The 12,508-nt window shown below is 42.1% G+C and overlaps 1 protein-coding gene across 1 annotated transcript in view; it reads left to right on the top strand.

Moving 5' to 3' along the window:
- htr1b (5-hydroxytryptamine (serotonin) receptor 1B) overlaps positions 1 to 12,209 on the top strand; it is a 28,728-nt gene extending 16,519 nt beyond the window's left edge. The window contains exon 3 of the mRNA XM_018734595.2: positions 10,995 to 12,209. Within this exon, the coding sequence (XP_018590111.1) occupies positions 10,996 to 12,171 (1,176 nt within the window). The 5' untranslated portion in view covers position 10,995 and the 3' untranslated portion in view covers positions 12,172 to 12,209. The remainder of the gene's footprint in view (positions 1 to 10,994) is intronic.
- Positions 12,210 to 12,508: the final 299 nt, after the last annotated feature.

Genomic DNA, 12,508 nt, shown 5'->3' with positions numbered 1-12,508 from the left:
TCCGTAAGTGATGCTTTCTGTTTTGAAAACTCCTGTTGGACGTCTTTGTGTCCTCGTGAATGCTTAACGTCACTTAAATGTGATCTTCGGTGACCCCAGCGGCAGAAATTGCTCTGCAGTACACATCCAGGATAAAGCAGTTATTAATACATTTTACTAATAATGTTTCTTATGCCAATAGCTCAAATTCTCTGCACAGTAGTCTTTAGTACTAGAATTTTCTGTTTTCTCCACAGCAGTCTTAAAATTGTCTTTTGCTCTCTATAATAAAAATGCAGTATAGACAGTGCTATTTGAAAGCATGTGAAGCACTTATGTCTCTTAGTTTTACCACAGAATGGCAGTAAAAGCAATATTTCTCATCTGACAAAACAGGTGTGTTATGGCCGGTTTCATATGTTGCTTTACAGGAAATCATGTGTGTAGCAGAAAAATATTTGTTGAATCAAGTAGGTAAGCACAATCAGGTATGTAAATCATAGCCATTTATCTATTTTATAAGTTTATTTTAAGATTCAGGTATTAGATTTTTAACGTATATTTTAATATTTCATAAAAGAATAATGACCATCCCTGTAGGGTTCACATACTTTCAAGCAACACTGTATTGATGTCTATACCTGTATCTATACAGTATGTGTATATATATATTATATATATACGTATATACGTACATACATTTGTAAAACATTTGTTTATCATGTATGCAGGCTTTCCAGATGTATTAAAAACAACCCAATAACTTCAGTAGAAAGATGGTAAATTCATTAAACCAAGTGAACATGTAAGAAAGAAACTTGTAAGTACACTTGTTCTCCATGACTGAGTTTGAGGACCCTGCAGTCTCCAAAAAAAAAGAGTCACGATAGAGAAACAAAAGGTGTGTTCAGCACAAAAGATGATGAGTCCTGCTGCAGAGGCATCAATCACTGATTTGTGTGTCTCTGTGTGAGTCATCTGACGAAGCAATCTACCATTGCCTCCTCTTGGGGTCACAAGGGAATTGTACGGAAGATGTGAGATTATTGTATATTTTCCGGGAAGGACCAGCTTGCAGATCTGCGTGTGCCCATCTGTTTCTGGTGTGCTACTGACTTCATGAAAGCCTGAATGTGAATCACTTCTTTCCTCTATAGGCTGACTGGGAAACACCGTTCTTTCCCCTGTACATTGACTGTGAAATATACCGCTTCTTCTTGTCTTACAAACACAACTGGGACCTGAAATCTGTTTGAAATCTGTTTTTTTTTTACAGTTCAAAAGTCACTTTTGCCTCCTAAGTCACAATCAGTGAAGGTTTAATAAAGTAAACATCCCAAGATTTTCTCACTGATTTGGCTCTGTAAAAATGTCAGGTACAGCTATAATAAATAAAACTAACATCAACACAAATTAAATTTAAAAGTAATTTGAAAAGACTAAAAAATGAAAATATGTTGTTTCACAGATTCCTACTTGATGGACATTGTTCAACGTTTCATCCAATAAACATTCAGTTATTGATTATTGTTCAGTTATAGCCAATATTCAGAAACACCATGATCCATAACCACCATGGAAGAAAACTACACAGACATGAGGTAAACCCAGACTTTTACTCTATCTGTGTGGGTTTTACTGACAGCTCTCAGGTCAGAATATATAATGATGTGAAAAAGTAAGTACACCCTCATGCAAAGGTGTGTGTTTTTAAATATATTTGCATATATAAATACTTTATTGTCATTTGAACGATACTGATAGGTGAAGGTAATATAATTGAAAAATCACTTTTTTTGAAAATGGCACTTTTGTACTACTAAAATCATCAGAAATCGGGGGTTTGGTTTGACCTTAGCCATTGAGGGGTTGGCTATATCATTCCAAGATCAAAGCGCTCTTTGAGGCCCACGGAAAAAAAGATTTTTGATGCCTATGGGTCTAAGAAGGTTTTTAAAAACTATTTCCAAGCAATTTGTACGGAATCACTGAAGTGTCCGAAAGATCATCTACTAAATTTCGAGCTACTGGCAATCTATCTGGGCTGGTTCACCCACACCAAATTCAGTCCAAGATCTGACTGAAAGATGCTGCAGACTGAAGTCTCCATGAACCCCCAGATAATATTGAAGGATTTGCAGGCAAGTCTTTCCTTAGTCCGAGTCAAAGCGCATGAAGAAAGCATCTGAAAGAGGCTGCACAACTTTGCCCTACATGTGATGTCAGGAAGGACAAAGGATCTGATCTCAAAAAAGAATATATAGTTTGCCAAACAATGCCTAGGTGAAGATTAGGAGTTTTGGAAAAATATACTCTGGATGGTAGAGACAAAGGTAAACCTTTGGCCACAATATCAGACACCAAAAATTGACTTTGGTCAAATGAGCCTCATACCAACTGTAAAGCATGGGGGTTGAAGCTTTATGGTTCGGAGCTCCTTGCTCATGTGCCCCAGGGCCTGGCCAACTTGCCATCATAGGGTCAACCATGAATTCCACACTGAGCCACAGAGTACTTGAGGAGAATGTGAGGTCATCTGTGAAGAAGCTGAAGCTGAACTCAAGCAGACTTTGCAATGGACAATGAACCAACATACTCATGGAAACTGTTGAAAGGACAGCTCCAAAAGAAAGAGTTGAGGGTTATGGAACGGCCAAGTCAAAACCCTGATCTTAACCCAGTAGGAGTGCTCTAGGGGGACTTGAAGCAGGCAGTACATGCAAAAAAGCACTCAAACATCTCAAGGTTGGATTGAAAGGATTCTGTTAGGAGGAGTGGACACATTTCCGAGTTGAATTTGGAGACTAAGAGAGAACCCCAAAAAAAGCCTACAAGAAGATATTTCCACCTAAGGGGACAATGCCGGCTCTTGAGGCTAAGGGGTCCGCTTATTTTTCCAAAGCAGAAAACTGCATTTCTGATTAATTGTAGAATAAATAATTGCAGGGGGGTGCAGTGGCGCAGTGGGTTGGACCATGGTCCTGCTGTCTGGTGGGTCTGGGGTTCGAGTCCCGCTTGGGGTGCCTTGTGATAGACTGGTGTCCTGTCCTGGGTGTGTCCCCTCCCCCTCCGGCCTTACACCCTGTGTTGCCGGGTAGGCTCCGGTTCCCTGTGACCCCGTATGGGACAAGCGGTTCTGAAAATGTGTGTGTGTGTGTGTGTAAATAATTGCAAAGAACAATTTCTATTGTTACTTTAAAATAGGCCACCTTTATCTATACATGTTTAAATGAAAATCAGATATTCATACATCCAAAGGTGTTGAAAAAACAAACAACTCATGGAGTGTACTTACTTTCCCACAGTGCTCTAAATAAAGGTTGTTTAAGAAAACCAATTTTAAAAAGAAAATATTAGTTTATCTTTTATTGTACACTTTGCTTTTGCTCTAAAGTATGAAGGCTAGGACTGCATTACTATTTTCAGGGCTCAACAGGTTGTTAATTATATACTTCATATGTTTAAATATTTGCTATTTTGTTGTACAGAGAACTTTCAATTTTGTCAAAATTATTTTGGCAATTCCTGTCTCTACTGTATACCTTTTGAGCCTTTGTTCAGTCAAGCACAAAAGTATACACATAAAATCTGATTGTGATTCAGTTTTATGAGAAAAATTCCTTCGTGATCCCAGCTCACAATAGGCAAGACTTCAGTAGACAGTCGCATTATTTCACAGGGGGGTGATGTTGAGAAGTGGGCCACATCAGAAAAGAAACCCATGTTTACTCTGTTATTCTCCCAGGTGCAACACAAAGGCAGCGCAGCACCAGATAGCTTTCACTTGGTTTATAGAGGTTTTGCACCACTCTTGAATTTTTTTTCTGTTTCCCAAAATCAGCAGGGTGTGTGCCGTACAAGCATTTGAATATGCAGAATACAAGAAGGAACAAACATGCTGTGCTGCATTGTTTGTTTACACTGGAAAGACCCCTTGTGTGCAAATGGAAATAATAGAAGATATTTTCCTTTTGGAAAAAGACTTAACATTCAATGATGACATTCATGGTCGAATGCCGTGAATAATAATATGCTTGACTGCACAAGCTGTAAAGACCTCTTGTGCAGTGGAATACAGTACAATACAATATTAGATTGATCTGAATGGAATATTTGCCATTACACGTAATTATCACTAAACAAACCGCTGACTTTTTCATAGGTAAATCATTAGCGTGTGACTATAAACCACAAGTTATATGCAATCCAGGCATGTGTTTCCATTTTGTTACCAAGTAAGATGTGCGGTGAAACAAAAATAGAAAGGAAGTCCTGAATAAGTGAACACAAGCTACAGATTAAAAAGTGCTGCCCAAAAAATATTATATATATATACAACAGATGGAATTCCAGAGGCAACACATGAGAAGGGGAAACAAGAAAAAAATGCAAAAAAAAACTGAGTCAGGCAAACCTCAAAGGTGAACAAAAAGCAGACTTAAATCTCTCAGTAACAGGAGTGCTGTGTGTCCCGCTGAGATGAAATAGCCTGTGGAAGGTGAAAACCTCAAAGGTGCACCATTACACACTGGATCAGATGGGGTATTTCCTCTCAGCAAGAGTCTCTCATCATCCATCCGAACTGGAGTTTATACGTGTGGGAAAATGCAGACAGTTCTTTAATTATCATTATTTTAAAAATCCATTACAAGAAAAAGCTACTGAATATTAGGATAAGATTAATACAAATACACACATAAACACTTTCTGGAACCACTTGTCCCAAGCGGGGGTTGCGGCGAGCCGGAGCCAAACCCGGCAACACGGGGCGCATGGCTGGAGGGAGAGGAGACACACCCAGGATGGGACGCCAGTCCATCACAAGGCACCCCAAGCAGGACTTGAACCCCAGACCTGCCAGAGAGCAAGACCCAACCAAACCCGCTGCGCCGCTGTGCCCCCACTAAAATTAACATTAATAACCAAATGTCAAAGAATAACCTTGTGGAGTCACCATGAAGGAGTAAAAACGGTAACATTAATGCTAAAACAACATGCTTATACTTAAATGGGTCACATTTTATTATATTCCATGAACAAATATTATTACCATTGACGGAGGGGAGCGTGAGGCCAGGTGAAGAGTACTTCATTCCAAGGGGATGTGAGTCACGACCTGCCCCAGTTTTCAGAACTGGGCACCAAAGATTATAGGCTGACCTCCACAAAACAGAGCTTGAAAATAAAAAAGAAATAAGTGAGGACTGAGTCTTGTTTCAGTTTCAGAAATATGTCCTGGCAGAAATAATTCACAGCACTGATCGAGTACCTGCACAAAACCAGACTAAGAAATCGCTCTGGATCTGCTGGCAAATACATCACTATTCAAGACAAAGTTGAATTTATTGGAAAAACCAGGCATAACACTAATTATGCTATTTGACCAACTATCAGTGCAGTTCTCAAGGCTTTAAATGTGAAATTATTAAGTTTATCCGAGAAGATTTCCATTTAAAAGATGTAATTCTATAGTATGATCCATTCGGCACAGTCAGACATATAGTTAAGTCATAGTTATTTGAGAAAGAAATGAACCCTATTCTCCCCTTCATTTGAGATGAGTCCTCATGTTCTTTCTAATTTAAAAAAAGGAATAGTAAAAAGTTCAGTATTTGCTGAAGGACATAAGAGAATGTCATTTTCTTTTTTAAAACTGATTTTATGCACAGCACAGGGTCAAAACGACAAACAGGTACAATCGATACATTTACTGATTTAGCGGACACTTTTCTCCATAGTGACTTACAATGTTAAGCTACTTACAATTATTTACCCATTTATACAGCTGGGAAATTTTACTGGCATTAATTTTTGGCAGGTACCTTACTCAATGGCATGACAGATGTAGCTGGGATTTGATCCTGTGCCCTTTGGGTACACTGAGACAGAAGACTAAGAAAAAGCAAGTATGTCCACAAATAGAAAGCAGGGGCTCAGGGACAAAAGAGTTACAGTTCACCACAGATATGATCATGAAACACTTTCTATTAACTTCCAGGGGGGTCCACATATTCCAGAATTCATTGGAGTTGTTGTGCAACTCAAATGTCGATTTTTCAAGGGGGGGAATTTGAAGAATGTCATTTTCAATTAATTTCAAAGGATGCTGGAATTTTTTTCAGAATCGTACACAGTGCTACAGTTAGCTGTTGCTCAGTCCCCCCCCCCAGTGCTTTGATCAATGAGCATAGTTAAGAAATGTGTTAGCTTCAACTATTTAATAAATCTGAATTTACTCTATGAGCGACCTCGGCAGGATGGGAAAAAAACGGAAGAGTTTCAGCAAAGCCAAAATTGCTGAAGCGCAAAAAAACACATCGAACTGGGAAAAAAGCCAGTAGCGACCGGAGTTGCCGCACACTGGGAAATGGGAATTTAATTAGGTGTACTCTGTTCTGCAGTGCTGGCGCAAGTCTAGCACGCAAACTGATTACTGTCGTCTGGAAACCCTCATTCTACAGGTTGTGTAAATCAAAGCCTCTGGGTGGCACAGCAAGTAGTGCTGCTGTCTCATAGCACCTGGGTGGTGTGAGCGGGTGTGGATTTGATACTTGCTCAGTCTGTGTGGAGTTTGCATGTTGTCCCTGTATCTGTGTGAGTCTCCTCTGGGTACTCTGGTTTCCTCCCACACTCCAAAGACATGCTGTTCAGATTCACCCATAGTGTGTGAGTGCTACAGAGAGTGTGTTCCACTGATGTATGAATGAGTGACCCATTGTAAGTAGTGTAAGTAACCTTGGTGAATAAGGGGGGTGGGCTGATAACACTACATAGTATCCATTAGAAGCTGCTTTGAAGAAAAGTGTTTGCTAAATAAATGTACATTGTGCACCTCATTGCCCTGCACTGTCTCCCCAGCTACATTCTCTGCAAGGAGAAATCCATGTTCAATCCCACATGTATGAAAAATGTCATGTCACATACCTTCAGAAAAATGCAGCTAAATTAACCTTACATTTATAAGAAAGCCTCACCCTGAATTGGCTGATTAGGCTGAAGTCCAACTCACCCACAGAAAAAGCCCTATTTCAAATGAATTCCTGTCTGCTCAAATAATCTTTATTTATTTATTTATTACACAGAAGGCCACTGAACAGTTTGTCTGCTGGTCAAAGGCCAAGCCGACAGTTCATATCATTCGTTCTGAAAATGATCGAGTCTCATAAGTGAGCTAAGCACGTATCACTTGCCGTCAAGCTGCCGACTCTGAATAGCCGTCTGAGCTTCGATTTTTCTTCTGTGCGACTGACAGGATTGCCCTCCTCGGGCCACAAAGGTTCACGATGATAATGGGTACAAGACGATGTTTTAATTGCTCTCTGGGCCACGGAGGTGGTTTTCAGTTCGTTTTCCTCTGCTGGTGACACAGGGCACATCTGCCCCTAGCTACACGAACGCCTCTCGCAGTTTCTATCATGCCACCACGATTGTATTACCATGTGAAGGTAAAAACGGAAATGGACAGTTAATGTTATAATTATTCCAAAGCAAAAAAAAAAAAAAAAAAAAAACTAGTAGTTCAACTCAACCCTAACTGCCCATCAAAGTATGAAACAAAAAAAATACCATTGCAAATTAAATAATTTAAATGAATTAGTGTTCCTCCAAGGTACAGCTGATGGTGTAGTGGTTAGAGCTGCTGTCTTTAGCTCTGAAGAGTGCAGGTTCAAATCTCACCTCTAGCTGTAGTACCCTTGAGCAAGGTGTTTACCCCCAGCTGCTCCAGTAAAATTACTGAGCTGTATAAATGGGTGAGTAGTTACAAGCAGCACTGGTAAGTTACTTTTGATGAAACTGTAAATTAAATGAGTAATGTAACAGATGACTTGATAGATACATGTCCATTGGTCATCTTACACATTTGAATCATTGATGGCTCTGTGGACAAGCAATGGATTGTTAATTAGGGTATGAATTATGTGTCATGGTTACAGTATATTCACTTAGATGCTATGGCGATGTACGACAGGAGACATTGCGCTGAACCAGAAGGTCTTGGGTTCAGATCCCTGCTCCTTCCATAGCAGGAAGCAACAGAGTAAGGTTCTAGCCCAGGAAAAATTGCCCAGGTGTATAAAGAGGTAAGATTGTATGAGTATGAGGCTCAGAGCACAAGCCTAATGTCAATCATCAGCTGATTAAATATTACTAACAAATAAACCATAAAATTCCAGGAATCCATATATAGCTGGATGGCGCAGACCAACAGCAGTGGTACTTAAGTGAGAAAGCACAAAAATCTTCAGCAAAAGCTTAATATAACCTGTGCTGTGTGACCTCCAACAGAAAGGACAGTCTCACATTGTTGCGCACAAGGTATTTGGAGCCCCAGAATTTAATTTACAGTGCCCCTCCGCTTCCCATCACTCTTGGCTGTGCCCTTCTGCCCTGCCACCCCTCACCCACCCACCCACCTGGATTCAAGTGCAGACAGTATATTGAACTTCTAACGTGACCTGAGCCAGCGCTTCTCCAGTTCCTACTCCCTTTCTGCGATCAAGAAGCCTTTCTCCCCTATTTTTCGATCAGCAAAGTTTGAAATATGTCTTCAGAAACGTATCAAGTACTTTTCCATCAGAGCAATGCACTGAAAGCGAGGCATTGAAAAGAGTGTCATTTTGAACTTGGAGTGACTAATGGGACTAATGCAGCCTTCAGATGTAGTGGGTGAATTAAACAGTTGCAATAGAGGAGCAGTTATTCAAGAATTATATTCAATAAAACACTCATGTATGTGTGAAGTACCAGTACATCAAGTGAACTTCCAACCCTGAATCCCATCTACATTCCAAGAATTATGGTGGGGTTTCATGACTCTTTCTCTCCTGTACACACACACACACACACACACACACACAGAGTGTATATATGCGTTACTCTGAAATGTTGCTCTAAAATATTTCATTTCTGTGATTCTGTGCTACTAATATTTCTAACATTTAGATTTTTTAGGAATGAACATTCGGTACATTTGCACAGACTGTTGGCACCATTAGTCCTGCAATGAGTGCCTGGTAGGGCCATTGATCACTGGCACTGGAAAATGCAGAATTTTTTAAAATTCCAAGTTCTTTAAATTGGGAACTCTCTTAATCATCAGACCACATGATAAAACTTTGCTCGCTGCCAAAGGCGTGATGTGGTCCAACGCATTCTGTCGGTCCATCCCGCAATCTGCCTGTTACTGTCAATATGTCCTTCCCTCCTACAGCATTTTGCATTTACTGTTACCCACGAATGACAGAATTGGCTGACAGTAGATTGAACCAAAAATTTCTATGTCATTAATTTATTTTGCTTATGCTTCACTCCAAAGTGACTTATAATATCAATTTTGAACAATAAAATACAATTTATAACCTCTCTATAAAACTGAATAACTTTTACTGTATTGATTCAGCACGAGTACTTTGCTCAAGGGTACTACAGCAGTAAGTTGGACTGAAATGATAAAGACAAGGTGGCGCAGTGGTTGGAGCAGCCGCCTGACACTCAACACTAGGCTTATGTACAACGTGAAACCAGCGGAGTCGTTCCGTGTGTCGACATGGTGCAATTTCTGTAATGATGATGCTGAAAAATTGCATCTAAATTACTGATAAGAGTGAGCTGCAAATAAGGCGTCATTTTGCAGACAAGCAAAAGCGAACATTTACGTGATGGGTAAATGAGATGATCGGCCCTGCTGCAGGGAGTGCTGCAAACAGTGCGCCGACGAAGGCCGCAAGCACGGAAGGGCTGTGATTCAGTCCAGACTGAAGTGTGTGAGTAGAGGGTTTCCTGCAGTGGGGTCAGGGGCTCGAACACAGTGACCTCAGCATGAAACAGAGACAAGCCAGCACCACAAGGGTTAAGCATGTCTCCATCACACCATCAGGGAGGGGATCCGTACCCACCGGGTGGACTCGGGACAGTTTCTTCCTTTGAAAATGATCTTGGACAAATGTGAGCGAGACAGAAAATTATAACTGCTGCCAAGATTCATTTGGAGCTCATAAGGAAACCATGAACTGCTGCTTTTCCACCTGCTGAAAAATGAGAGGAGTGTTAAGAATAAAAGATTGAAATATTTTACATCTTACAGTAGCAGCTATTTGTTTTTACCCTGGATTTCAGTTATCTTAGTCTTAATTATTATATTTTTCGGCATAATTTTTCTGGCTTTTTTGGTGTCTCTCTATGCATACGCAGTTGACAAATTTTATTTCTGTCGGTAGTTTGAAGAATAAAAACCGTTTCTTCCTTTACTGATAGTAACGCACCGCAAGGTTTTACCACATATTTACTACGAGGAGTTAGTTATTTATGGGTTGCTGCCTCTCGGGCAAAGCAGATTACATTGACTTACTTAGACTGAAAACATGAAAATTAACACAAATTTATATGCAAGAAATGAAAGTCCCTCACGAGGGCTCGTGCTGCATGTGCGTAAATACGTGTTTTTTCAGAAGTTTGCGCTAAGATCATGCGGAGAGGTGAAAACGGCGGGCGCTATGACCGTCGCGACGTCGGTAGGCGCTCAGTGAGGACAGGAAAAAATTCTTTAAAAAAAAAAATTCCACTGAAGGCAATTCTGCTAGTTCTCGGGAAAGCGGGGTATAATAACGCCAACTTTCACTCCTCTCTCAGGAAGTGGTTAAAGTAACTCTACCTGTGCTCACCTGGACTTTCCAGCCCGATCAACGTCGCAGGAGGTCCAGAGCGACTCCCGAGCGCCGCTTTTGCCTTTTAATTGATCATCTGATAACTGATCTGCGACCAAGGAGAAAGAAACGTTCTTTATGTTATATAATGGATTGAAATAAGACCAAAATTGAACTACTTACTTAAAGAAAAAATACTGCTTACAAAAATGCAATGAAAACGGCACTGAGAAAAAGTGTCGATGAAATTATTTGGAGGAAAAGTGAAGCAATGGAAGTATCTCTATCTATGTCGCGGACTAGTATTTTCAAACAGATCATCTATGATCGCGGTGCCTTGATTAATTGATTGATTGATTGCCGGACATGCAGGATGGAGTGTCCCGACCTGCTGCAAGCTGCACTACTATCTGGCCGTGGAGACTTGCACAACTGCTCCTCCAACGAGACCGAGGTCAACGTGACCATCATCAGCGCAGTCGGCGGCGGCGGCGGTGACCGGGACCTCAGCCTCCTGCTGCAGGCGGCTCTGGCCGTCACCCTGTCCCTCTTCACCCTGGCCACCATTCTGTCCAACGCCTTCGTGATCGCCACCATCTCCCAGTCCAGGAAGCTCCACACTCCGGCCAACCTGCTCATCGCCTCGCTCGCCGTCACGGACCTGCTGGTGTCCGTCCTGGTGATGCCCATATGGGTGCTCTACACGGTGAGCCGCACGTGGACCCTGGGCCAGGTGCTGTGCGACATCTGGCTGTCCTCTGACATCACCTGCTGCACGGCGTCCATCCTGCACCTGTGCGTGATCGCGCTCGACCGCTACTGGGCCATCACGGACGCGGTGGGCTACGCCAAAAAGCGCACCAAGGCGCGCGCCGCGGGCATGATCTGCACCGCGTGGGTCATCGCCATCTCCATCTCCCTGCCGCCGCTCTTCTGGCGCCAGGTGAAGGCGGAGGAGGTGACCACCTGCAGCGTCAACACGGACCACGTCTTCTACACCATCTACTCCACGTTCGGGGCTTTCTACATCCCCACGCTGCTGCTGATCGCCCTCTACGGGAAGATCTACGTGGAGGCGAGGAAGAGGATCCTGAAGAAGTCTCCCAAAAACGCGGGGAAGAGACTCACCTCCGCGCACCTCATCACGAACTCGCCCGGGTCCGAGTCCTCCACCACCGCTCTGAACTGCAGGGCGCACGAGGGCTCCACGGGGGACAGCGGCTCTCCAGCCCACGCGTGTCAGGTCAAGGTGGCCGTGTCGGACTCCCTGCTGGACAAGAAGAAGATCTCCGCTGCCCGGGAGAGGAAGGCAACCAAAACTCTGGGAATAATCCTGGGCGCGTACATCGTGTGCTGGCTGCCCTTCTTCATCTACACGCTCATGGTGCCCATCTGCACCGCGTGCACTTTCCACGCGGAGCTCTTCGACTTCTTCACCTGGTTGGGTTACCTGAACTCCTTGATCAACCCCATCATCTACACCATGTCCAACGACGACTTCAAGCAGGCTTTCCACAAAGTGATCCGCTTTAAGTGCTGCAGGCGCTGAGCCCCGTTTTATTTCCACAAACTTGCCCCAAATCACATCATGGCACTGCAATAATAATAATAATAATAATAATAATAATAATGATAATGATAATGCGCATCACATCCCATATCTGCATTTGCGTCACGTGCGCTCATTACAGATAATGCGCATTATATACATATCTGCTGTAAATATGTGCGGAGTAAAATGAGTTTTTCTCTTATTTTTTTAACTAAAATTCAAAAGCAGAACAGATGGCGTTAACTGGTGTGGTTCATCATGTTTAATAATTCCCAGATGGACGAATGAAATATTGCACAAAAGAGAAAAATAATCTTTTTTTCCTCTGGAAAAT

This window comes from Scleropages formosus, chromosome 15, assembly GCF_900964775.1.
Source record: "Scleropages formosus chromosome 15, fSclFor1.1, whole genome shotgun sequence".
Lineage (NCBI taxonomy): Eukaryota > Metazoa > Chordata > Actinopteri > Osteoglossiformes > Osteoglossidae > Scleropages > Scleropages formosus.
The sequence above is the reverse complement of the archived record's forward strand: the minus strand, read 5'-3'. Positions and strand labels throughout refer to the sequence as shown.